Source organism: Protopterus annectens, chromosome 2.part2 (assembly GCF_019279795.1).
Source record: "Protopterus annectens isolate FY-2018-M chromosome 2.part2, PAN1.0, whole genome shotgun sequence".
Classification (NCBI taxonomy): Eukaryota; Metazoa; Chordata; order Ceratodontiformes; family Protopteridae; genus Protopterus; species Protopterus annectens.
In genome coordinates this window covers 411,526,242-411,549,048 of record NC_056730.1, presented here as the reverse complement: position 1 = coordinate 411,549,048, position 22,807 = coordinate 411,526,242, and the positions used below count along the sequence as shown (strand labels likewise).

At 43.0% G+C, this 22,807-nt stretch overlaps 1 protein-coding gene across 1 annotated transcript in view; it reads right to left on the bottom strand.

Annotated features, from left to right (window-relative positions):
- LOC122795948 (transcription factor TFIIIB component B'' homolog) overlaps positions 1–22,807 on the bottom strand; it is a 390,329-nt gene that overhangs the window by 159,355 nt on the left and 208,167 nt on the right. Inside the window, exons 7-8 of the mRNA XM_044064431.1 lie at positions 12,852–13,059; positions 11,824–11,990 (exon numbers count right to left, since the gene is read on the bottom strand). Of these exons, the coding sequence (XP_043920366.1) occupies positions 11,824–11,990; positions 12,852–13,059 (375 nt within the window). The remainder of the gene's footprint in view (positions 1–11,823; positions 11,991–12,851; positions 13,060–22,807) is intronic.

Sequence of the window (22,807 nt, the reverse complement as noted above, 5' to 3'; positions counted from 1 at the left end):
GAGGCCATGTAACCCAAAGCCTGCAGGAATTTCCTTGCAGATAGCTGAGTTAATGTTGCCAAGGTTTTGAAAGTTGAAGCCAGCTGTAATTGTTTTTCGTATGTCAGAAATGCCATCTGGATTGTTGTGTTTAGAGAAGCACCCAGAAAAATGATCTGTTGTGAGGGTGTCAAATTTGACTTTTTTATGTTTACAGTGAATCCCAGGAACTTGAGAAGATTCTGAACAAACTCTAGATGCTGGAGTAAGACATCCTTGCTGTCTGCCTGAATAAGACAGTCATCCAGATAAGGGTAAATTTGAATTCCCTTGAGTCTGCAATAAGCTACTACTGGAGCCAGGCATTTGGTGAAGACCCTGGGCGCAGTAGACAATCCAAAGGGCAGCGCAGAGAATTGATAGTGCCTCGATCAGGCCTTGAACCTGAGGTATTTTCTGCATTCCTGCCTGATGGGAATGTGTAAATATGCCTCCTTTAAATCCAAAGTTACCATCCATGCATTTTTGGTCAGCATTGGAAGTAGCTGCTGTAGAGTAAGCATCTTGAATTTTGGTATCTCGAGAAAAGTGTTCAAGACTGACAGATCCAGAATGGGTCTCCATGAATTTTGCTTCCTGGGGACTAGAAAGAGCCTTGAGTAAAAACCTTGTCCCATCTCTGAAAGTGGAACTAGTTCTATGGCTTTCATAGCCAAGAGAGCTTCCACCTGGTTTAAGGCCTCTAACCATTGATGTTTTGGAAGATCTGGCCATCCGCTTGGTCTTGGTAGGGTATGAAAATGGAATTTGTAACCTCTTGAAACCACATCCAGAACCCACTTGTCTTGGGTTATATGAGTCCAATTTAGGTGAAAGAGAGAAAGTTTTCCTCCGAGAGGGGCTTCCAGGCAAGAAGTTCCTGCAGCCCAACAGAGGGAGTCACTGAGTCTGTTTTCTATGAGCTTGCGACCTGTCCTCTCCTCCCCTAGGGGTGGAAGCAGTCCACTGTCTTGGTCTATAAGAGGCTTGCGTTTGAGGCCTTCCTCGGGAGCGTCTGTATCTACCCCATCTGAGGCCTGTCTGAATTGGGAAAGGACCAATTTTTCGTAGGCCAATTCCTACTAAATCTGGGTGGCTGTACTTGTAAGAAATCTTTAACTGTTTGCATGGATTTTGCCTTGTCCTCCATCTTCTTTATCACCTCTTCAGCTTTAGATCCAAACAAAACATTATGCTGATCAGGAGCATCCAATAATTTAGCTTTTACTTGATCTGGCAAATTTTGTTCCTTTAACCATGCATGTCTTCTAATGACTGTGCCAGAGGCAACAGCCCTACAAGAAGCCTCCAAGGCATCAAATCCACAGTGTAAACCATGCTTCCCAACTTGTTCAGTGGCATGCATTAAGTCATGTAATTCCTTATCATCTGCACAGGCGGAAATGGAAGTTAGCTTTTGTTTTAAAACAGACAGGAGAAATTGCTGGTATTTCAGCATATGAAACTGACAGTTTAAAGCCCTAATAGATAAAGTAGCAGAAGTGTACACTTTTTCCCCCATCTTTCTAAAGATCTGGAATCCTTCTCAGTGGGAATGGGGTTTTTAGCAGAAGCGGCCTTAACCCCCTTAGGACCCTGAGAAATGGTTTCAGGGTCAGCAGTAGGATTCTTGTATAAAAACTGGTGGGAATCAGGAACCCTATAATATCTGTCTGGCTTAACAGGAGCTGGAGGAAAAGAGTCAGGAGTTAAGTTAGCCACCGAAAAAGCATCATCCACAATATCCAAAATAGGAGGAATAGCCATTGGTCTATGTTGGGGAAGAAGAAGAAGAAAATCCCTTAGCCTTTTCTTAGATTCCAAGTACTCCTATCCTTCCCAGTGAAAATGTCCCCTCATTTCATGCAAAGTTTCCCCAAAAGAGAAATCCTCAGGGGGAGAAGCTGAAGGAATGGATTCCTCAGCATCAGAATCCTCATAAGGAGGGAAAGAATATTCCTGGTCAGAAGAAGAAACTGAAGAAACAGAAGCCTGATCAGAGGAGTCGTAATAAACTTCCTGCCTTGGCCTTTTATCTGGAGGGGGATGTGAACCCCTAATCATAGTAAGTAAGTCCTCCGCCATCTTAAGTAACTGTTTCTGAGACTTGGGTGCCGGATCAGAAGAGGCCTGGGCTGCAGTCTTTGATTTGGAAGGAGTCTTTGCCTTTGTCTTTGGCTTTGCCTTTATTAGAAGCTGAGTAGGCCTGAAAACCCCGTCGGAAGCCGGTACCCTGCACAGCAGCTCCGGACCCATCCGAAGGAGCATTGTCCGAAGGTCCTGCAACAGAAATATTCAAAGGCCTAGTTGGCTCCTCGTGGGAGTCCGTTTCGGCCATCGGTTCTGAAATGGCCGACAGGGGCTGCAAAAGCGCCTCACTGACGGCCGAACCTGAAGCTGGCTCTACTTGTACAACATCATCTGATTTGGACCTCGGAGGCCTGTCTTTATCCTTGCGTTTGTGAACTCCAGTAGCCGGAACCGTATCCAACATTTTATAACTAAAACGCCTACCGAAGTAATGAAATGCAAAATCGTACCTTCGTTTAATCGTACGTTGATTGAATCTAGCACAAAACCGACAACTAGCTACGTCGTGGTCAGGGCCTAAGCAAGGAATACAGTAAGAATGAAAATCCTTATGAGGTATTTGCTTCCCACATGAAATACAATTAACTTTTTCTGACATCTGACTGGAGCAAGAAAAGTTTCCCCAACGGGGTACTTAGCTTTGAGTAGGAGAAGAAAGTCTTCGGACTGAAGTAAGTTTATAAAAAATTGTCAGGAGTCAGCCGACCGGCACTTGCGAACTGCTATCATCGCACGGCAAGAAAGACTGGAGAACATGGCGTCGGCTGTCAGCTTTGTACTCCTGGCGCTCTGACATCAGGGAGCATGGCTGAACAGCCGACGCCGGACCCAGACTTTGGGATTCTGGCCGACCGAGGACTGCCTGCCGGCAGGGGAGAACCCTACAGTCATGACTGCAACAGTGAAACATGATGAACATCCTATTATTTCCATTAACAGTGGTGCCATCTAGTGGTATTTTTTCAGTATACTATTTTGCTCCGTCCAGACTTTTTTAGTTTGATGTCTAAAAACTTAGCTCTAGGGCAAGTCTTGGAACCGTTTGCAGCCACTATGGTTTGAAAGGAGGATCACTTAGGGATTTGGGCACTTTCGGGATACCAAATATGGACAGTAAGAGGGGTTTATCAATCCATAAATATCTGAATGTGTCCAGGCCTATCATCCTTTCTTCTAATAATTCTTTTAGCTCAAAGTCTATCTTGCAATGTGCTACATTATTCTCATTAATAGATAAACTGGAATACTTAGTATCATCATTCAGAATCTCCATAATTTTTCCCACATAAATCATGGTATCCATATGCACCATCCAACCCCTTTATCAGGTTTCATGACTCTTACGTATTCATTATTTCTTAATTCATCCAATAAGCTTTTTTTCCTGAAACAGGAGATTGGGGTAGGTTTTATTAGTTTTAATAGCTCCCCTTAGTTCTTTCTCTACCAGGCTCTCAAAGTTCTTTAACTACGGATGAAGTTGAGGGTTAATGTACTTTTCTTTCTAAATTCTTGTTCCTGGCCAGTCCCTGCACCACTGTCCATAAACACCAACTCCAGGTTCTTTTTTCTCAAAGATAACTAACTATTAAAAGTCTACTAATGTCATTTTTTCTGTTAGGGATAAAATGCAATCCTCAAATAAATAAGTTAAAATATACTTCATTTACATCTAAATCACTATAATTAAATATATTAAAACATTTTTATATGTATATTTACATTCTTCTTGCGTGATGTGAATCCCTGAGTTCTCTACAGTGGTCTTGAATGGGGTATGCCCACTGTTAGTCAATATCTTCCCCTCTCATGGGCTAGTATCTCTCCCTGTTGTAATTAGGTGTACTGGTGTTTTGTTCCTCAACCTTTCTGATCTCCGGGGGAGCTCAGAAGGTTCCTCTAGATCATGATTGCCCATGGTTTGGGGTCCATCTTGTGCAAACAACTGTCTTCTAGGTGTACTGTATGAATTAAAATCCCTCACCTTAACCACACCATTCACACCTTTTGGTTTAGGGTAGCTACTATTCTCTAGATTTTAGACTTCAAACTAAAAAAAAGTCTGGATGGAGCAAAACAATACACTGAAAGCTTTCTGGGACTTTTTAAGGGGTATTAAACTGAATTTATGCAAGAAAGAGTTGATTTAAGACAAGAGATTGTGGACCTTTTTATGGTGATACCGCAGCTCCACTGGCCTTTCATGGTTTGAAGAAGCCTAAGCGAACAAGACAGGATTTTCTACGGACGATTTTAAGGTTTGTTTGGAATTAATGGAACTCTTGCTGCATAATATTTTTTTTTATATTTTGAAAGTTTTTTTTTTTTTTTTTTACACAGGAAAGAAGAGTAGCAATGGGGACCCTGTTGTGCCCCAACCTACGCAAATACAATGTTGTCCATTTGGGAACAGAAGTTTTTATTTAAATCCATTTATACTAAATGCTGGAATTACTACAAGTGATACCACTATCACTCTCTTAAGGGCAAACTGTCTGAGTATAAAAGTGCACAGATCTACTTTGCCTTGTACATGAAAACCCTTTATAGTAATTCCACTTCTCACCTGTGTCACAGGCTGTCCCATCAGGTAAACCTCATAACTTTTCTTAAGCAGGCCCTGACTAAAATGCTGCCAATCACTCTGAGGGTCTCTGAGAGCAGTAGATAAATGCTTTGTTTTCCGTTTCTTTTTTAAATGGGTATCTGCCTTCTGAAAGGAAGAAGGCCCAGATGTAGGCTTGTGCTCCACAATCATAATCAGCACTTCCTACCTTGCTAAGATCTGCGGAATATCCTTAGACCCTTCTGTAATCACAAGCTGTGGTTCTGCCTGGACATCTGTGAAAGATGCCTGTAAGCCTCAGAGGACATGTGAGCAGCCGAATCCATACCAGTCTCTGAACCAGACACAGTAGAGGAATCTGACTTTGGAACCGAGTGAACCACTGGGCCTTCATCGGCCTCAAGAGAGATGTCCAATAGGTGAGGCACATCCAAAGAATCCAACATAGTAGTCTTGGCCTTGGTCTTTATTTGTGGCTGCACTTCGGGCCTAGAAGCACCTTCCATAGAGGCCTGAGCTAAGCATTTAAGACTTGATTCTCTAGATAAATATTAAGGGTGGAAAATCGACTTCTGAGTGCTTTTGGGACAAAGGCCTGACAAATACTGCAGGATGTATTGTCTTGAGCGGCCCCCAAGAACAACACTGCTCATGGCGATCCTTATGGGGAATTTGTCTCCCTCACCTGAATTTTCCTCTTCTGGATGACATTAACCACAAATAAAAACCAAGCAACCAAAAACAAGAAAAAGCACCCCAAAGGGGCACTTATCTGAGCCAAGGTACACCAGCGCAACACAAAAATGACTCAGCTGAACAGATCAGTGATCACAGGATGGCATTTGGACTGGCAGCAAATAAGTTCTGAGGAGGATATGTCTGGATGTCCCATTTATGCCCTACTCTGCACGAGGAGCATACTAGTGATGTAAGGCATACCCTATAGCAACCTAAAGGCTTTGGTATACTGGCCAGACTTCGCTTTGCGGGCTACATCCCTTGTGTTAAGAATACTGCAGCAGTGAATGGAAGGACATATTTATGTATATACACACAAGTGTGTGTATGTGTATATATATATATATATATATATATATATATATATATATATATATATATATATATACACACACACAAACCGACTCAGCTGAGGTGGGAGGTTGGCATAATGGTTAGGGTGTTTACCTTACAAACACAAGGTGCAGAGTTTGATTCCCACATGGGGTAGTTGGCTAGGCTTAAAATGGCCCACAAGGGCAGTTAGCCTAGTATGAACATATATATATATATATATATATATATAAATGAAAGGGGGATGGTCGGAGGGTAACCTGGAATGCAATAGTGAATACACTCCAACATCTACATTTATGGTAGGTACACAACTGTACTATGCTCATCGTCTTTCACTGTTGCAGTCATTACTCTTGAGTTGAATCCCAAAGCTGAGGATGGGTGGCAGGGCTAAATAGGATTAGGAGAGGCTATGAGGCACAGCAGAACTGCAGTGGCAAAGCCTGCTCTGGATTTAGAGTAGTGAGGTAAGTGGTACTGCTTTGTAAAAGTGTGCACTGAACTCCAAGTTGCAGCCTTCAAGATGTCTTTGGTTGGTGCTCCTCTGAGAAAGGCTGCTGAAGTGGTGCTGCTCTGGTTGAATGTGGCCTAATGCCCTTAGGCACTGATTTGCCATGCTGTGAGTAGCAGAAACGAATGCAATGGCCTATCCATTTTGAAATAGTCTGTTTTGAGATAGCCTTTCCTTGTGATCCTGCAGCATATGCCACTAAAAGTTGCTCAGTCTTTCCGAAAGCTTTAGTTCTGTCCAAGTAGAAGCGTAGCTGTCTGTGTATGTCCAAAGAATGCAGAAGTCTCTCACCCTTGTTCTGTGGGTTTGGATAAAAGGTAGGCAAGTGAATGGTTTGGTTAAGGGCCACACTGGACACCACCTTAGGCATAAATGTCAGGTTCGTCCTTAGAGAAACCCTGTCTGGATGGAAAATGACAAAAGGTTCCACAGCCATGAGTGCCTATAACTCCGAGACTCATCTTGCAGAGGTTATTGCTAGGAGGAGAGCTGTTTTCCAGGATAAAAATTTTATATCAGCTGTTGAGGCTGGCTCAAAAGGAGGCAGTGGGAGTTTTTCCAAGACATAATTGAGGTCCCATGCAGGTACTGGTGCTCTCCTTGGAGGTCTTATGTTTTTAGCCCCTCTGAGGTACTGCCTTATTAAAGGATGTGAAAAGATTGGTGGTTCCGTATTATAATGGGCTGAAATGGCTGAGGCATGAATCTTAATTGATGAAAAGGATAGGCCTTTGTCCAGCATCTCAGTTAAGTATTGTAAAATCTGAGGAATATTTGGTACAAACGTGTCAATTCCTTGTGCCTGGTTCCAAGCACAGAATCTCTTCCATTTTTCTGCATAAGATTTTCTGGTACTGGGCGACCTGGCCTCCAAAATAACATCCATCACAGCTTTGGAGAGAGGAGTGTTCTGAATGGCTACATTATCCGCCATGCTGCCAGATTTAAGGTCCTGAGTTGGCTGTGCAGGATCAGATTGTTTTGTTGGGTCAGTAAGTGAGAAATGTGAGGCAATGTCCAGGCTGGACCTTGAGACAAGTTCTTTAGGATTGGATACCAGTGCTGGCGTGGCCAGTCTGGGGCAATCAGTATCATTTTTGGCTGCTCTTGTCTGACCTTTAGGAGTACCTTGGTGAGGAGAGGCAGTGGGGGAAAGGCATATATTGTTAGGTTTCTCCAGCGGAAGGATAAGGCATCCACTTTCCATGCTTGCTTGTGGCAAGTCCTTGTGCAGAATCTCTGTAGTTAGCAGTTGTAAGGGGAGGCAAATAGATCTATGTCTGGGCATCCCCATTTCCTTGTTATCATGCTGAAGACTTGTGGATCCAGTTTCCACTCGTGGGGATCCATGAGGTTTCTGCTTAGTTCATCTGCCAGAGTATTTATTTCTCCTGGCAGGAATTGCGCTTGCAGGTGAACTTGATAAGTCAATGCTGTGTCCCACAAAGTCATGGCTTGTCTGCAGAGGGGGTAGGAATGTGTGCCTCCCTGCTTGTTTATGTACCACATGACTGTAGTATTGTCCGTCTTTATCAGTAGTTGTCCTGGATGAAGTAGATCCTTGAAAGCTGTCAGGGCATTCTGAACAGCTAGCATCTCTTTTTGATTGATATGAAGATGCATCTGGCTTGCGGGCCATGTGCCCTGAAATATAGTTTCCTGCCATGTGGGCCCCCCAGGCATAATCTGAGGCATCCGTTGTTAGTGTCTGCCTGGCTGTGGGTAAAGTGAATGGCTGTCCCTTGTTGTGGTGACAGGCCTGTGCCCACCATCGAAATTCCTGTTGCAGGCAGGGAATCAAGATTATGATTGTCTCTAGGTTGTGACAATGCTGAGTCCAAACACTTTTTAGATACCATTGTAGTTTTCTCATATGGAATTAGCAGAATGTAGGATGCCATGAAGCCCAAACCTGCAGAATTTTTCTTGCAGATAACTGGGTCTTTGTTGCCAACATTTTGAAGTAAGAAGTCAGTTGCCTTTGTCTGGCCTGAGATAAGCCATCTGGGCAGTTGTATTTAAGCTTGCACCCAGGAATATTATCTCTTGAGAGGGTACTAGTTTTGATTTCTTTCCGTTTACTGTGTACCCTCGGCAAATTAGTAATCTTTTTACAAATGCCAGTTGCTTTAGTAGTATATGTCCTTGTTCTCTGCTTGAATAAGGCAGTCATCCAAGTAAGGATATATTTGAATTCCTCTTTGTCTGCAAAATGCAATTACTGGTGCCAGGCATTTTGTGAAGACCCTGGGCGCAGTAGATAAGCCAAAGGGCAGTGCAGAGAATTGGTAGTGCATTGAGCCAGCTATGAATCTAAGGTATCATGCACCACCACTAATCCCCCCAGCTTACCCCAGATCGCGCTTGTCGCAGAGTGTCTCAACATTGGCTGGGCTACTATATTTATAGTATCTTTTCCTATCAGAAAATTTTTCTTTTTTTTTCTTTTCAACCCAAAATGGCTTTTAATTGTGTATGTGTGTGGTGTCTCTTGGCGTTTTATTATTTTTTTTTGCTTTAATTTTCCTGTCAAGAGAAGTTTTCTTCAGTCAGAGGGGCCTTCCCCTATTCTAACTACTTTAGTGGTGTGTGTGTCAAGTAGTACCTTTTTGAGTCACAGGGTCTTGACCCTCCTTGTTTTGGTGGCTGGAAGGTCAGAGAATCCTTCTTTTGTTCCTAATTCTGCAAGATTGTCTGATTGGGACATGCAGGTATGCCTCTTTTAGGTCCAAAATTACAAGCCAAGCCTTCTTGCCCAGCATGGGCAGCTGCTGCAGAGTCAACATTTTGAATTATGGAACGTCCAGAAAAGTGTTTGGAATAGACAGGTCCAGTATTGGTCTCCAGGCTTTGTCCTTTCTGGGTAACAAGAAAAGTCTCGAGTAAACTCCTTGTCCATGCTCTTGTTGTGGTACTCGCTGAATGGCCCTCATGTCCATGAGGGATGCAACTTGCTTTTGTTCCTCTGCCCATTGATTGTGTGGCAGGTCTGGCATACCTTTTGCCCTTGGCAGGGTCTGAAAGTGGAACATGTAGCCCTGAGACACTATGTTCAAGACCCATTTTGTCCTGGGCGATCATATGCCAATTTTGTGAAAAAAGTGCTAGTTTTCCCCCTTAGGGGGCTGCCAAAAGATAAGTGTTTGGTTCTGGCAGAGGACAGTCATTGGGACGGTTTACTGTATGGCTGTAATTTGTCTTCCCTGCTTTTCGAGGTAGAAGCACCCTACTGTTTAGGCCTGTATGAGCCTTGGGGCTGGGATCTGCCTCTGGGGCGTCTGTATCTGCCTCTTTGTGGCCTGTCTGACACTGGAAAAGACCAATTTTTTGTAGGCCAGTTCCTGCTAAATCTGGGTGGCGGCACCTGTAAGAAATCCTTAACTGTCTGCATAGATTTTGCTTTGTCCTCCATTTTCTTCAACACCTCTTCTGCTTTAACACCAAACAAACTATCATGCTGTAATGGAGCATCTAATAATTTTGCTTTAACATGATCAGGCAGATTCTGTTCCTTTAACCAAGCATGTCGCCTAATGACAGAACCCGTAACAGCTGCCCTTGCAAGAGGCCTCCAGAGAATCAAAACCACATTGCAAAGTACGCTTTCCCACTTGTTCAGCTGCATGCAATAAATCCTGCATTTCCTTGTTTTCTTCACATTCAGAATTTGTTAACATTTTCTGTTTTAAGCAGTGATATTGCTGACATTTAAGCATATGAAATTGACAATTTAAAGCCCTCACAGCCAAGGTAGCAGAGGTGTAAACCTTTTTCCCCCATCTGTCCAGTGCCCTTAAATCCCTATCAGAGGGGGATAGGGTTTTTTGCAGTGGAAGCCTTGACCCCTTTGGGACCCTGAGAAATAGTTTCTGGGTCAGCAGCAGGGTTTTTATAAAGAAATTGATGTGAATCTGGAACCCTGTAGTATCTGTCTGGCTTAACAGGTGCAGGGGGTAGAGAGTCAGGGGACAGGCAGGACTCTGAAAATACATCGAAAATGTCTAAAAAAGGAAGGATAGCAAGAGGCCTGTGCTGAGGTAGTAGAAGAAAATCTCCAAGACTTTTCTTAGATTCTGAGTAGTTTTGGATATCTCAGTGGAAGTGCTCCCTCATGGTATGCAGGGTTTCCCCAAAAGAATAATCCTCAGGAGAGGAGGCTGAATGGATAGATTTTTCAGCATCAAAATCCTCATAGGGAGGGAGAGAGTAATCTTGGTCAGAAGAGGAGTCAGAGGAAATGGAAACCTGATCTGAAGATTCATATTCTGTCTCTTGCCTAGGCCTCTTCTCAGGAGAGGGATGGGTACCCCTGATCAAAGTAATTAGGTCTTCAGCCATTTTGAGCATCTGTTTTTTAGGCATGGAGGCCTGTCCATGGGCTTGCTGCACTTGTTTCTTTGTCTTTAGAAGTGCTTTAGTCTTTGCCTTTGAAGCTGTAGTCGGGGTTTTATATATAACTGTGTAGGCCTGAAAACACCCTCAGAAGCCGATGCCTGCTCAGCGGCTCCGGACGCATCTGAGGGAATATTTTCTAAGTGTCCAATACCTTGAGTTTCCAGAGGCCTGGTCTGCTCCACATGGGAGTCGGAAGGAGCCTGCGGCTCTGAGGTAGCGGGCGTCAGGGGCTGCGAAAGCGCCTCACTGAGAACCGGTGACTGGCTTAGAAGAAGCCTCGTCGTCAGTTTTGGACCTTGGATGCCTGTCCTTTTCCTTATCCTTGCTTTTCTTGTGAATTGCGGTAGTCGGATGGCCATCGGACGACATTGTGTAATTACATCTTTGGCCAAAGTAATGAAATGCAAAATCGTACCGACGCTTAATAGTGCGTTGGTTAAATCTAGCACAAAATCTCAGTTAACTACGTCGTGATCAGGGCCTAGGCAAGGAATACAATAAGAATGGAAGTCCTTATGAGGTATTTGCTTCCCACAAGAAATACAACTATTAACTTTTTCTGACATCGGTCTGGAGCAAGAAAAAGTTTCCCCAACGGGGTACTTAGCTTTAAATGAAGACTTCTGATCTGAAATTCGAACACGAAAATCTCTGGAGTCAGCCGACCAACACTTGCAAACTGCTTCGGGCACCGTGCGGCAAGAAAGACTGAAGAAAATGGCGTCGGCTGCATCTTTTATACCCCTGGCGCACTGACATCAGGGAAGAAGCGACAGCAACAGACGCCGGACCAAGACTTTGGAATTCAGGCCGACTGCGGGTAGCCTGCCAACAGGATAACCCAAGAGTAATGACTACAACAGTGAAACACGATGAAAATATATATCTAAATAAATTATATAATTAAATACCCAAAATAAAACAAATGACAAAGATTTTTGCTTTCAAAGAACGGATTTAAATCAGAAAACCCAAATGTAAGCATCAAAAACCCAGCCCACAACTTCAGTCAAAAAACAAGAAGCTCTTGTAAGAAATGGTCTGAACATTTTATACGAAAAAGGGTGATCTTTAACTCAGGTGCCTTCATGCACAGATTAGCCCATGACATCCAAGACCTTAAACAGTTTTCCACTAAACACTTTTACTGTATGTGTATTAAACTTACTTTTCAGGGCAAGTACCCTGTGTTCTGGAGAACTGTGAACTATCCCTTTCATCATATTCATTTCCTTCTGGAATCTGAAACTTGGATTGAGGACTGTTTGAAGAACCTGAAAAATGCTTCTCTATCACTTCAGGAGACAATACTGCTTTACGATCTGCTTGTAGTTGCTGATAAAACATTAGAAAGAATAAAAAAATCACTCACCTTCTAATTTGTGTATAACAATGTGTTTACTTTATAACCTTTACCTGCTCTTGTCTAAATTGTTTCCCAGCCAAAAAAGGCTAATATGTTTTGAAGGCCTCTCTTTCCAAATTATGCAATACAGCCTGCCACTGTGGAGCGGATTAAGAAATCCAAATAATTCATGCCTAAATTGGTCAGGTAAAAATGCCTGTCACTAAAAAACTCAAAATAATACTCAAACTGTTTGCATGGAGGCTGGGAATATTTGTTCAAACACTGAAAAAAGAAATGACAAACAAGAACTTATTTTATCTGAGTATTCTCTCCCTCCTCTTGCTATCTTACCTATACCACCACTGCCTTCTACAATATTATCGCTCTTAGAAAAATGTACATTAACAGAATATTAGTCTCTCTGTAGTGTTTACAAACAGATTAAGTAAAAAATGTTACAAGTAGACCTCTTACAAGGGCAGTCACCAAACAGAATAATTACCAAATAATTCCAATTAACTAAATAAAAAAAATAATTTAATTATATTGTAAGTGAATAGAAAAATTTGCACTTTGTATAATGGCCAATTATAGCATAACATCAATCTGCTTTTGTTTCTTCTGAAAATTAGACCTTTATCAAAAATACTTTGAAGAAAACATCCAGTGCTAAACTCATTTGCACAATTTAATGCCTAGATTTATTTTATTACAACAATTTTACTGCTGACACTGGTTCAACTGCACATCTGCCTGTGAGGTTCAGCAATCTTGAGTTGTAATGCAGATTGCCAAGATACACAAATACAAACAGCCTTTCCAATGTCAAACAAAACTTTTACCAGTACCTCTTGATCACATTCTGCTGGTGCATCAGTGTCATTTTTAGTAGCATCCTGAACAGCTTCATTCTCGGTGACAATCTCCTTTGCTGAAGTCTCTCTCCTAGTTGCTCTCCCTACATTAGGCTTGGGCCTCTGGAAGCGACTCCTCGATAAAGCTGCTGGTCTGACCTCAGTTACTTTTAGCCCTTGAGATGTAGCCTCTTCAACAGCACTAATAAAATACATACATTTAAGGCACATTCTTTTTAGACTTTTGTAAGCATTAACAGAGTATTTCAATACAGATTATAAACAAGAAATTACACAAAATGTTTAAAAAAAATAAAACATTGTAGTGACGATAAAAGTTTATTCACCTGTACACGTCCAAGTGAAATGTGGTTCAAATCTACATATCAGCAATTCCAAAATAAATGTCCAACTGTAAACTTTAAATGAAATCCCTCCTACCATGAATGCAGTTGTTCAACCAAGTCTGTTTGCACATCAGACCTTTGCATGCTTGATGCAGAAAACCTTAAGTTATTTTATGTTTGTTAACCACGGAAGTGAAATGAACCAGTATAGACACTTCAGCAAGAGCCTGGGACTTGGCGTACAATACAAGGCAAGAAGTGCATCAGACAGTAGGAGTGGTACACACATTAAGAAAACAAAGTATACGATTAAATAAATGTCTACACAATTCAAAATTAGTTTGAAAAAGAGTTTGAAAATGCAACAGTTCAAAAGATGAAGTGCAAGAAGGTGAATAAATATATATTTAAAATGGCAGAAAAGGGAACTATAAATACTATAAAAAGTATTTTACTGGAACACCTCACTAATCTATGTGCTGAATTTGATGCGAAACAAAGGGCTACAGGTTTAGCAGATTAGTAAAATCACTGTCATTAACTTATCAATATTATCACTAATAGGTAAAATGGAGTAGAATTACAAAGATTAGTTGAAATTATACATAGATGATCCATGCAGATGCCAAGTTGCACTTTTCCCCACCAAACATTAGAAACGTTAGAAAATTTTCTCCAACATAAATGGGTATAATTCATATTTTAGCAGGTAAAAGTCCCATAATCTTAGTGCAAGGATGGAGAATCCACGGTCAGTAGATACTAGTAAGTTTGTGGGCCTTGCAAGTAACTGTGGCATTGTTGGCCTGGAAACGAAGTTATGAGGTTTACCTGATGGACAGCCTGTGACACAGGGGAGGAGGGGAATTACTATAAAGGGTTTTCATATACAAGGCAAGTAGACCTGTGCACTTTTACACTCAGCCAGTTTGCCCTTAACAGAGTGATAGTTGTATTCATGCTTTGGTGACAGAAGTATGAATATGCAAATCTCGCTGGAAAAATTTTGAAGGACTGATGTTTTTCACAGAAGCGTAGGTCAGTACAATTTCACCTAACAGTATGGGCGAGTACATTTAAGGAGTATTCTAACTAGGGGTGTAGGGTGCTCGGAGACGCTGAGTTAAAAGGAGTGTAGATGAACTGATAAGAAAACTCCCCTGTAGCTAGACCACCAAGGCTACATCAGCAAGGGAGAGAGACATCTGAAGATGGAAATGAGCAAGAAAAGATGGAATGGAGGGTTGGACGGAATACTGCAAGTGATCAGAAGGATATAGTTCAGCTGTGTAAGAACTACCATAACAGCATATGCCCTGACTGAAATCACAGTTGCAATATTTCTGACACATGGGTGACTCCCAAAGCTGAAGAAAGAGTGGTTGGCTATTGAGAAGTAGAAGAAATGGCCAGCAGCCCAAACAGAACTGACTTAGCAAAGGCTGTTCTACACCTGGAGAAAGCATCAGTTTTGTAATGTCTGGTAAGGGTGTGTACAGAGGACCAAGTAGCTGTTTCCAGGGCAGACCTGGAGTCTGTACCTTTGTGAAAAGCTCCTGAAGAAATAACAGCCTAGCAGAAAGTAATGTAGGGAAGGAGGGTACGGTCTTACTCTGGTGCATGTGGAAGATTAGGCTCAAAGGATACAAACAGGTCAGTCTTTCTGAAGGATTTAGTTTTGTTGAGGTAAAATCTGACATGCCTGTGAATGTCCAGAGAATGCAAAGTACAGTTGTGTACCTACCATAAATGTAGATGTTCGAGTGTATTCACTGTTGCAGTCATTAGACTTGGGTTATCCTACTGGCAGGCTACCCGCAGTCGGCCTGAATTCCAAAGACCTGGTCCGGCATCAGTTGCTGTCGCCTCTTCCATGACGTCAGTGCGCCAGGGGTATAAAAGATGCAGCCGATGCCATTTTCTTCAGTTGTTCTTGCCCCAGAAGTCAGGTGCCCCCAAAAGGGTAGGCTAAAAATTCTGCTCATAAAAATGCATGCACTAACACAAACATTACCTTCATCTACAAGCAAATACACCATAGGTTGTATAGAATAGAGAAGTACAGATAAGTCCCAGCAATGAAAGGGGGATGGGTGGAAGGGTAACCTGGACTGTAACAGTGAATACACTCCAACATCTACATTTATGGTAGGTACACAACTGTACTATGTTCATAGTGTTTCACTGTTGTAGTCATTACACTTGGGTTGAATCCCAAAGTTGAGGTTGGGTGGCTGGGCCTAAATAGAATTAGGAGTGGCTATGAGGCCCTGCAGAACTGTAGTGGCAAAGCCTGCTCTGGATTTAGAGTAAAGAGGTAAGTGGTAGTGCTTTGTAAAAGTGTGCACTGAAGTCCAAGTTGCAGCCTCAAAAATGTCCTTGGTTGGTACTCCTCTGAGGAAGGCTGCTGAAGTGGCTGCTGCTCTGGTTGAATGTGGCCTAATGCCCTTAGGCACTGATTTGCCATGTTGTGAATAGCAGAAACGAATGCAGTGGCCTATCCATTTTGAAATAGTCTGCTTTAAAATAGCTTTTCCTTGTGATCCTGCAGCATATGCCACTAAGAGTTGCTCAGTCTTTCTGAAAACTTTAGTTTTGTCCAAGTAGAAGCGTAGCTGTCTGTGTATGTCCAAAGAATGCAGAAGTCTCTCCCCCTTATTCTGTGGATTTGGATAAAAGGTAGGCAAATTAATGGTTTGGTTAAGAACCACACTGGACACTACCTTAGGCATAAATGTTGGGTTTGTCCTTAGAGAAACCCTGTCCAGATGGTAAATAATAAAAGGTTCCACAGCCATTAGTGCCTGTAACTCTGAGACTGTTCTTACTGAGGTTATTGCTAAGAACAGAGCTGTATTCCATGATAAGTATTTTATCTCAGCTGTATTGGCCGTCTCAAAAGGAGGCAGTGTGAGCTTTTCCAAGACAAAATTGAGGTCCCATGCAGGTATTGGAGCTCTCCTTGGAGGTCTTATGTTTTTGGCCCCTCTGAGGTACTGCCTTAGCAGTGGATGTGAAAAAATAGGTGGGTCCGTATTGTAATGAGCTGAAATGGCAGAGGCATGGATCTTGATGAGGATAGGCCTTTGTCCAGCATCTCAGTTAGGTATTGTAAATTCTGAGGAATATTTGGTACAAGCGTGTCCATTTCTTGTGCCTGGTTCCAAGTACAGAATCTCTTCCATTTTTCTGCATAAGTTTTTCTGGTGCTGGGCCTCCTGGCCTCCAAAATAACATCCATGACTGCATTACAGAGAGGTGTGTTTTGAAAGGTTACAATATCAGCCATGCCGCCAGATTTAGGGTTCTGAGTTGGCTGTGCAGGATCTGATTGTTTTTCTGGGTCAGCAAATGAGGAATCTGAGGTAATGTCCAGGCTGGGCCTTGAGACAAACTCTTTAGGATTGGGTACCAGTGCTGGCGTGGCCAGTCTGGGGCAATCAGTATCATTCTTGGCTTCTCTTGTCTGACCTTTATGAGTACCTTGGGGAGAAGAGGCAGTGGAGGAAAGGCATATACTGTAAGGGTTTTCCAGCTGAATGATAGGGCGTCCGCTTTCCATGCTTGTTTGTGATAAATCCTTGTGCAGAATCTCTGTAGTTGGCAGTTGTGAGGGGGGGCAAATAGATCTATGTCTGGGCATCCCCATTTCCTTGTTATGTTGAAGATTTGTGGATCTAGTTTCCACTCGTGAGGATCCATGAGGTTTCTGCTTAGTTCGTCTGCCAGAGTATTTGGCTTTCCTGGCAGGAATTGTGCTTGCAGTTCTACTTGATAAGTCAATGCTGTGTCCCACAAAGTCATGGCTTGTCTGCAGAGGGGGTAGGAATGTGTGCCTCCTTGCTTATGTACCACGACTGTAGTATTGTCCGTCTTTATCAGCAGTTGCCCTGGATGAAGTAAATCCTTGAAGGCTGTCAGGGCATTCTGTACAGCCAGCAGCTCTTTTTGATTGATATGAAGATGCAATTGGCTTGTGGGCCATGTGCCCTGAATACATTTTCCTGCCATGTGGCGCCCCCCAGGCATAATCTGATGCATCTGTTGTTAGTGTCTGCCTGGCTGTGGGTAAAGTGAATGGCTGTCCCTTGTTGTGGTGAAAGGCCTGTGCCCACCATCGAAACTCCTGTTGCATGCAGGGAATGAGGGTAATTAATGTTTCTAGGCTGTGACAATGTTGAGTCCAAACACTTTTTAGATACCACTGTATTTTCCTCATATGCAGTCTTGCATATGGAATTAGTAGAATGCAGGATGCCATGCAGCCTAAAGCCTGCAGAATTTTTCTTGCAGATAACTGGGTCTTTGTTGCCATCATTTCGAAGTAAGAAGTCAGTTGCCTTTGTCTGGCGTGAGATAAGCCATCTGTGTAGTTGTACTTAGGCGTCCAGCCTGGAATATTATCTCTTGAGAGGGTACCAGTTTTGATTTATTTTCGTTCACTGTGTACCCTAGGAAAATTAGTAATCTTTTTACAAACGCCAGATGCTTCAGTAGAATGTCCTTGTTCTCTGCTTGAATAAGGCAGTCATCCAAGTAAGGATATATTTGTATTCCTCTGTCTGCAAAATGCAATTACTGGCGCCAGGCATTTTGTGAAGACTCTGGGTGCAGTAGATAAGCCTAAGGGCAGTGCAGAGAATTGGTAGTGCATTGAGCCAACTATGAATCTGAGGTATAATCTGCAAGACTGTCTGTTTGGGACATGCAAGTATGCCTCTGAGGTCCAAAGTTACAAGCCAAGCCTTCTTGCCCAGCATGGGCAGAAGCTGCTGCAGAGTCAACATTTTGAATTTTGGAACGTCCAGAAAAGTGTTTAGACTAGACAGGTCCAGTATTGGTCTCCAGACTTTGTCCTTTCTGGGTACCAAGAAAAGTCTCGAGTAAAATCCTTGTCCCTGCTCTTTCTGTAGTACTCGCTGAACAGTCCTCATGTCCATGAGGGATGAAACTATCTTCTGTGCCTCTGCCCATTGATTGTGTGGCAAGTCTGGCATACCTTTTGTCTTTGTTAGGGTGTGAAAGTGGAACCTGCAGCTCTGAGATACTATATTCAAGACCCATTTGTCCTGGGTGATCATGTGCCAATTTTGTGAAAAAAGTGCTAGTTTTCCACCCTAAGGGTGCTGACAAAAGATAAGTGCTTGGCCTTGGCAGAGGGAAGTCATTGGGACTGTTTCCTGTATGGCTGTGATTTGTCTTCTCCACTTTTGGAGGTAGAAGCACCCCATTGTTTAGGCCTGTATGAGCCTTGGGAGCTGGGATCTGGCTCTAGGGCATCTGTATCTGCCTCTTTGTGGCCTGACTGACACTGGAAAGGTCCAATTCTTAGAAGGCCAGCTCCTGCAAAATCTGGGTGGCTGTACCTATAGGAAATCCTTAACTGTCTGCAGAGATTTCGCTTTATCCTCCATTTTCTTCAACATCTCTTCTGCCTTAACACCAAACAAAGTATCATGCTGTAATGAAGCATCCAATAATTTTGCTTTAACATGATCAGGCAGATTCTGTTCCTTTAACCAAGCATGCCTTCTAATGACAGAACCCGTAACAGCGGCCCTGCAAGAGGCCTCCAGTGAATCAAAACCACATTGCAAAGTATGCTTTCCCACTTATTCAGCTGCATGCAATAAATCCTGCATTTCCTTGTTATCAGAACATTCAGAATTTGTCACCATTAGCAGAGACATTAAGTATTGCTGATATTTAAGCATATGAAACTGACAATTTAAAGCCCTTACAGCCAAGGTAGCAGAGGTGTAAACTTTTTTCCCCCATCTGTCCAGTGCTCTAGAATCCCTATCAGAGGGGACAGGGTTTTTTGCAGTGGAAACCTAGACCCCTTTGGGACCCTGAGATATAGTTTCTGGGTCAGCAGCAGGGTTTTTATATAGAAATTTATGAGAATCTGGAACCCTGTAGTATCTGTCTGGCTTAACAGGTGAAGGGGATAAAGAGTCAGGAGACAGGCCGAACTCTGAAAATACATCATCTACAATGTCTAGAACAGGTGGAATAGCAAGAGGTCTGTGCTGAGGTAGTAAAAGAAAGTCTCTGAGCCTTTTCTTAGATTCTGAGTAATCTTGGCTCTCCCAGTGAAAATGCTCCCTCATGGTATGCAGGGTTTCCCCAAAAGAATAATCCTCAGGAGGAGTGGCTGAAGGAATAGATTCTTCAGCATCAGAATCCTCATAGGGAGGAAGAGAGTATCCCTGTTCTGAAGAGGAGTCAGAGGAAATGGAAACCTGATCAGAAGAGTCATATTCTGTGTCTTGCCTAGGCCTCATCAGGAGGGGGATGGGAACCCCTGATCAAAGTAATTAGGTCTTCGGCCATTTTAAGCATCTGTTTCTTAGGCATGGAAGTCTGTCCAGGAGAATGCTGTACCTGTTTCTTTGTCTTTAGAGCTGTTTTAGTCTTTGCCTTTGAAGCTGAGGTTGGCTTGACATATAACTGTGTAGGTCTGAAAACACCCTCAGAATCCGATGCCTGCTCAGCGGCTCCGGACCCATCTGAGGGAATAGTTTCTGAGTGTCCAATATCTTGAGTATCCAGAGGCCTAGTTGGCTCTACCTGGGAGTCGGAAGCGGCCTGTGGCTCTGAGGTAGCGGGTGTCAGGTGCTGCGAAAGCGCCTCAATGAGAACCGGCAAACCGGCGACTGGCCTAGCGGAGGCCTCGTCTCTTTTGGACCTCGGATGCCTGTCCTTTTCCTTTGGCTTTTTATAAACTCCGTTCATCGGCTGTTCTGACGGCATTATATAATTAGATCTTCGGCCAAAGTAATGAAAGGCAAAATCGTACTAACGCTTAATAGTGCGTTGGTTAAATCTAGCACAAAACAGACAGCTAGCAACGTCGTGGTCAGGGCCTAGGCAAGGAATACAGTAAGAATGAAAATCCTTATGAGGTATTTGCTTCCCGCAAGAAATACAATTGTTAACTTTTTCTGACATGGCTCTGGAGCAAGAAAAAAGTTTCCCCAACGGGGTACTTAGCTTTAATGAAGACTTCGGATCTGAAATTCAGTTTTGAAAATATCAGGAGTCGGCCAACCGGCATTTGCAAACTGCTTTTGCTTCGGGCACTGCGCGGCAAGAAACACTGAAGAAAATGGCATCGGCTGCATCTTTTATACCCCTGGCACACTGACATCAGGGAAGAGGCGACAGCAACTGACGCTGGACCAGGACTTTGGAATTCAGGCCGACTGCGGGTAGCCTGCTATCAGGATAACCCAAGTGTAATGACTGCAACAGTAAAACACGATGAACATCAACCCTTCCACCCTGTTTTAAGGACTGGGATTGAAGGTGGGAAGATGAATGGCCTTGATAGAGACAGATGCTTGTTCACTACTTTAGGAGTGAAGGATAGGTTAAGCCCTTAGTCACCCTGTCTCTGTGAAAAATGAAAAATGAATGAATGGCTATGAGCACTTGTAGCACAGAAACCTTCCTGGCTAAAGTGAAACCCAAATGGAGGATGTTAATCCAAATACAGAATTTCAAAAAGTGTGAGAAGCTGTATCAAAGGGAGACACTGCAAACATTTCTAGGAACAAAATTAAAAAGCCAAGGAGGAGACAGGTTTCGGGGAGGAGGGGTGTTAAGATACAGAACTCTACTGAGGAAAAGCTTGGCCTACAACCTAGCCATACGTGGAGGGTGTGGAGTGTTAATACCATACAAATGAGCTTTTATGGACAAGTAGGCAAAGCATAATCAAGACCTTGCAGAGATACTGCAGTACCATAGGGACCTGTGCTAAGAGTGAGTCCTAACTACGAATGCAGAACCAGAAGGAAAGCTTTCCACTTAGCCATTTAAGATTTTCTGGTAGTAGGTCTCCTAGCCTGTTGTAGGACTTGTACCACCTCTTCAAAGAGATGTATTTGAGGAATTAAAATCATAACATCCATAGGTAAGTATTCAGGATGGACAGGTTAAGTATCTGTCTCCACTGCCCCTCCCTTCTCTGGACTAGTAAAATCCTGGAATAAAACCTTTTCCCCATGAATTCTTTTGGAGCTAGTTTGATGCTACCATGATTCAACTGCTCTTGAAAAATGGGAGTCAAAAAGAATATTTGATTTGGAAGAGGCAATGGAATGCCTCTAGGAGGAGGGATTTCCTCCCAAGACATGGTACAACCTTCCCTGATGATGCAGACTATCCACTTGTCTATGTTAATAGCTTCCCACCTGGCAAGGGAGAGCAACAATCTTTGAAAAAGAGGAGTAATGGGGTTGGTAGCAGGTGGAGGGATGTTGCAGGGGTAGTCACAGGTTTTTGCCTCCAAAGAGCAGTCTGCCAGCTGGGTGTTCCCTTTGCAATGTTTCAAAGCATCTTTTCCTGGGTGTTTTCTTTTGTTTCAGGACTCTCTGTATCCTTTCTAAATTAGGAGGTAGATTTAGCTGGGTAGTTCCTATGGTATCTAAGGTTGGAGGAGGGTAGGATCTGTTTGCAGTCTTTCATGGTCTTACCTTGGTCTTGTTGTGTTTCAAACAGACTGCTTGACGGCCAAACATGATGTCTTAGCCCAAGGGTGGATCTAGATTTTTTGATTTAAAATCCTCAGGCATAGGCTGACTGTGAAGTCATGCATATCTACAGATAACAGATCACGTGGCAGCAGCTCTAGAAGAAGCATACACAGCATCATAACTAGATTTGATGCTGTGTCTGGCAATCAGTGTGGCCTGTAAATGTAAGCTCTGCATTTGCTGCATAGTCTGTCTTTTGTAGGTGGATCCAGAATAACTTTAAGGAGTTAAAAACAGACATAAAATACTTTGTCATTTGAGTCTGGTAATTAACTGCCCATAAAGCAAGGGTAGCTGAGGTATATACCCTTCTTCCCCCATCCATCCATAACCCTGGTGTCTTTATCAGTGGATAAGGAATAAGCACTGGGCAAAAGCTTGGAAGGCTTATCTAGAGAGAGTGATACTGCAGCAGGGTGTGCCACAGGGTTCTTGTATAAACATTTCAAGTCATCAGGGATCTTGCAAAACCTGTCTGTTCTCTTAGGAGCTCGTGGTTGACCAACAAATGCAGATGAGGAGGACAAAGCTGTCCTGAAAAGCCTCAAGCATAGAAGGGCTGGGGAAGGGGAGGGGTATCCATCTCCAAGAAGGTATAGTATCTCTTCTGAACATCTCAAATCAGTGTGGATTGCCAATCTAAGTGTTTCATTATGCTCTGTAAAGTTTCCCCAAAAGAAGCCTCTTCTATAGGGGAATCTAGTGAGAAGAAGTCCCCTTCATCAGAAAACATTTGTCCTGGAGAATGCAGCTAAGCGAAATAGACAAGAGAATGATCACAGTCAGAGTCCTGCTCCACATCAGAGAAAGAGGAACCAGAAGAGGTTTAAGAGTGGTTGCCTGCGGTTAGGGAGACCCAAGGGGGAGCTTCAAAGACATAACAGCTTTAAACAGCTCTTGTGAAAAAAACAATCCACTCCTTCCCTATAGCTGTTGAGGGGGGACGCCACATACTTAGTCTTATGCTTTTTGTTTTTAGGCATGACATCTGCCAGGATGAGCATGAAGGATCAGAACCATGTTTGGCCTCTATTAGAGAGCCTGGGACTTCTCTAATTAG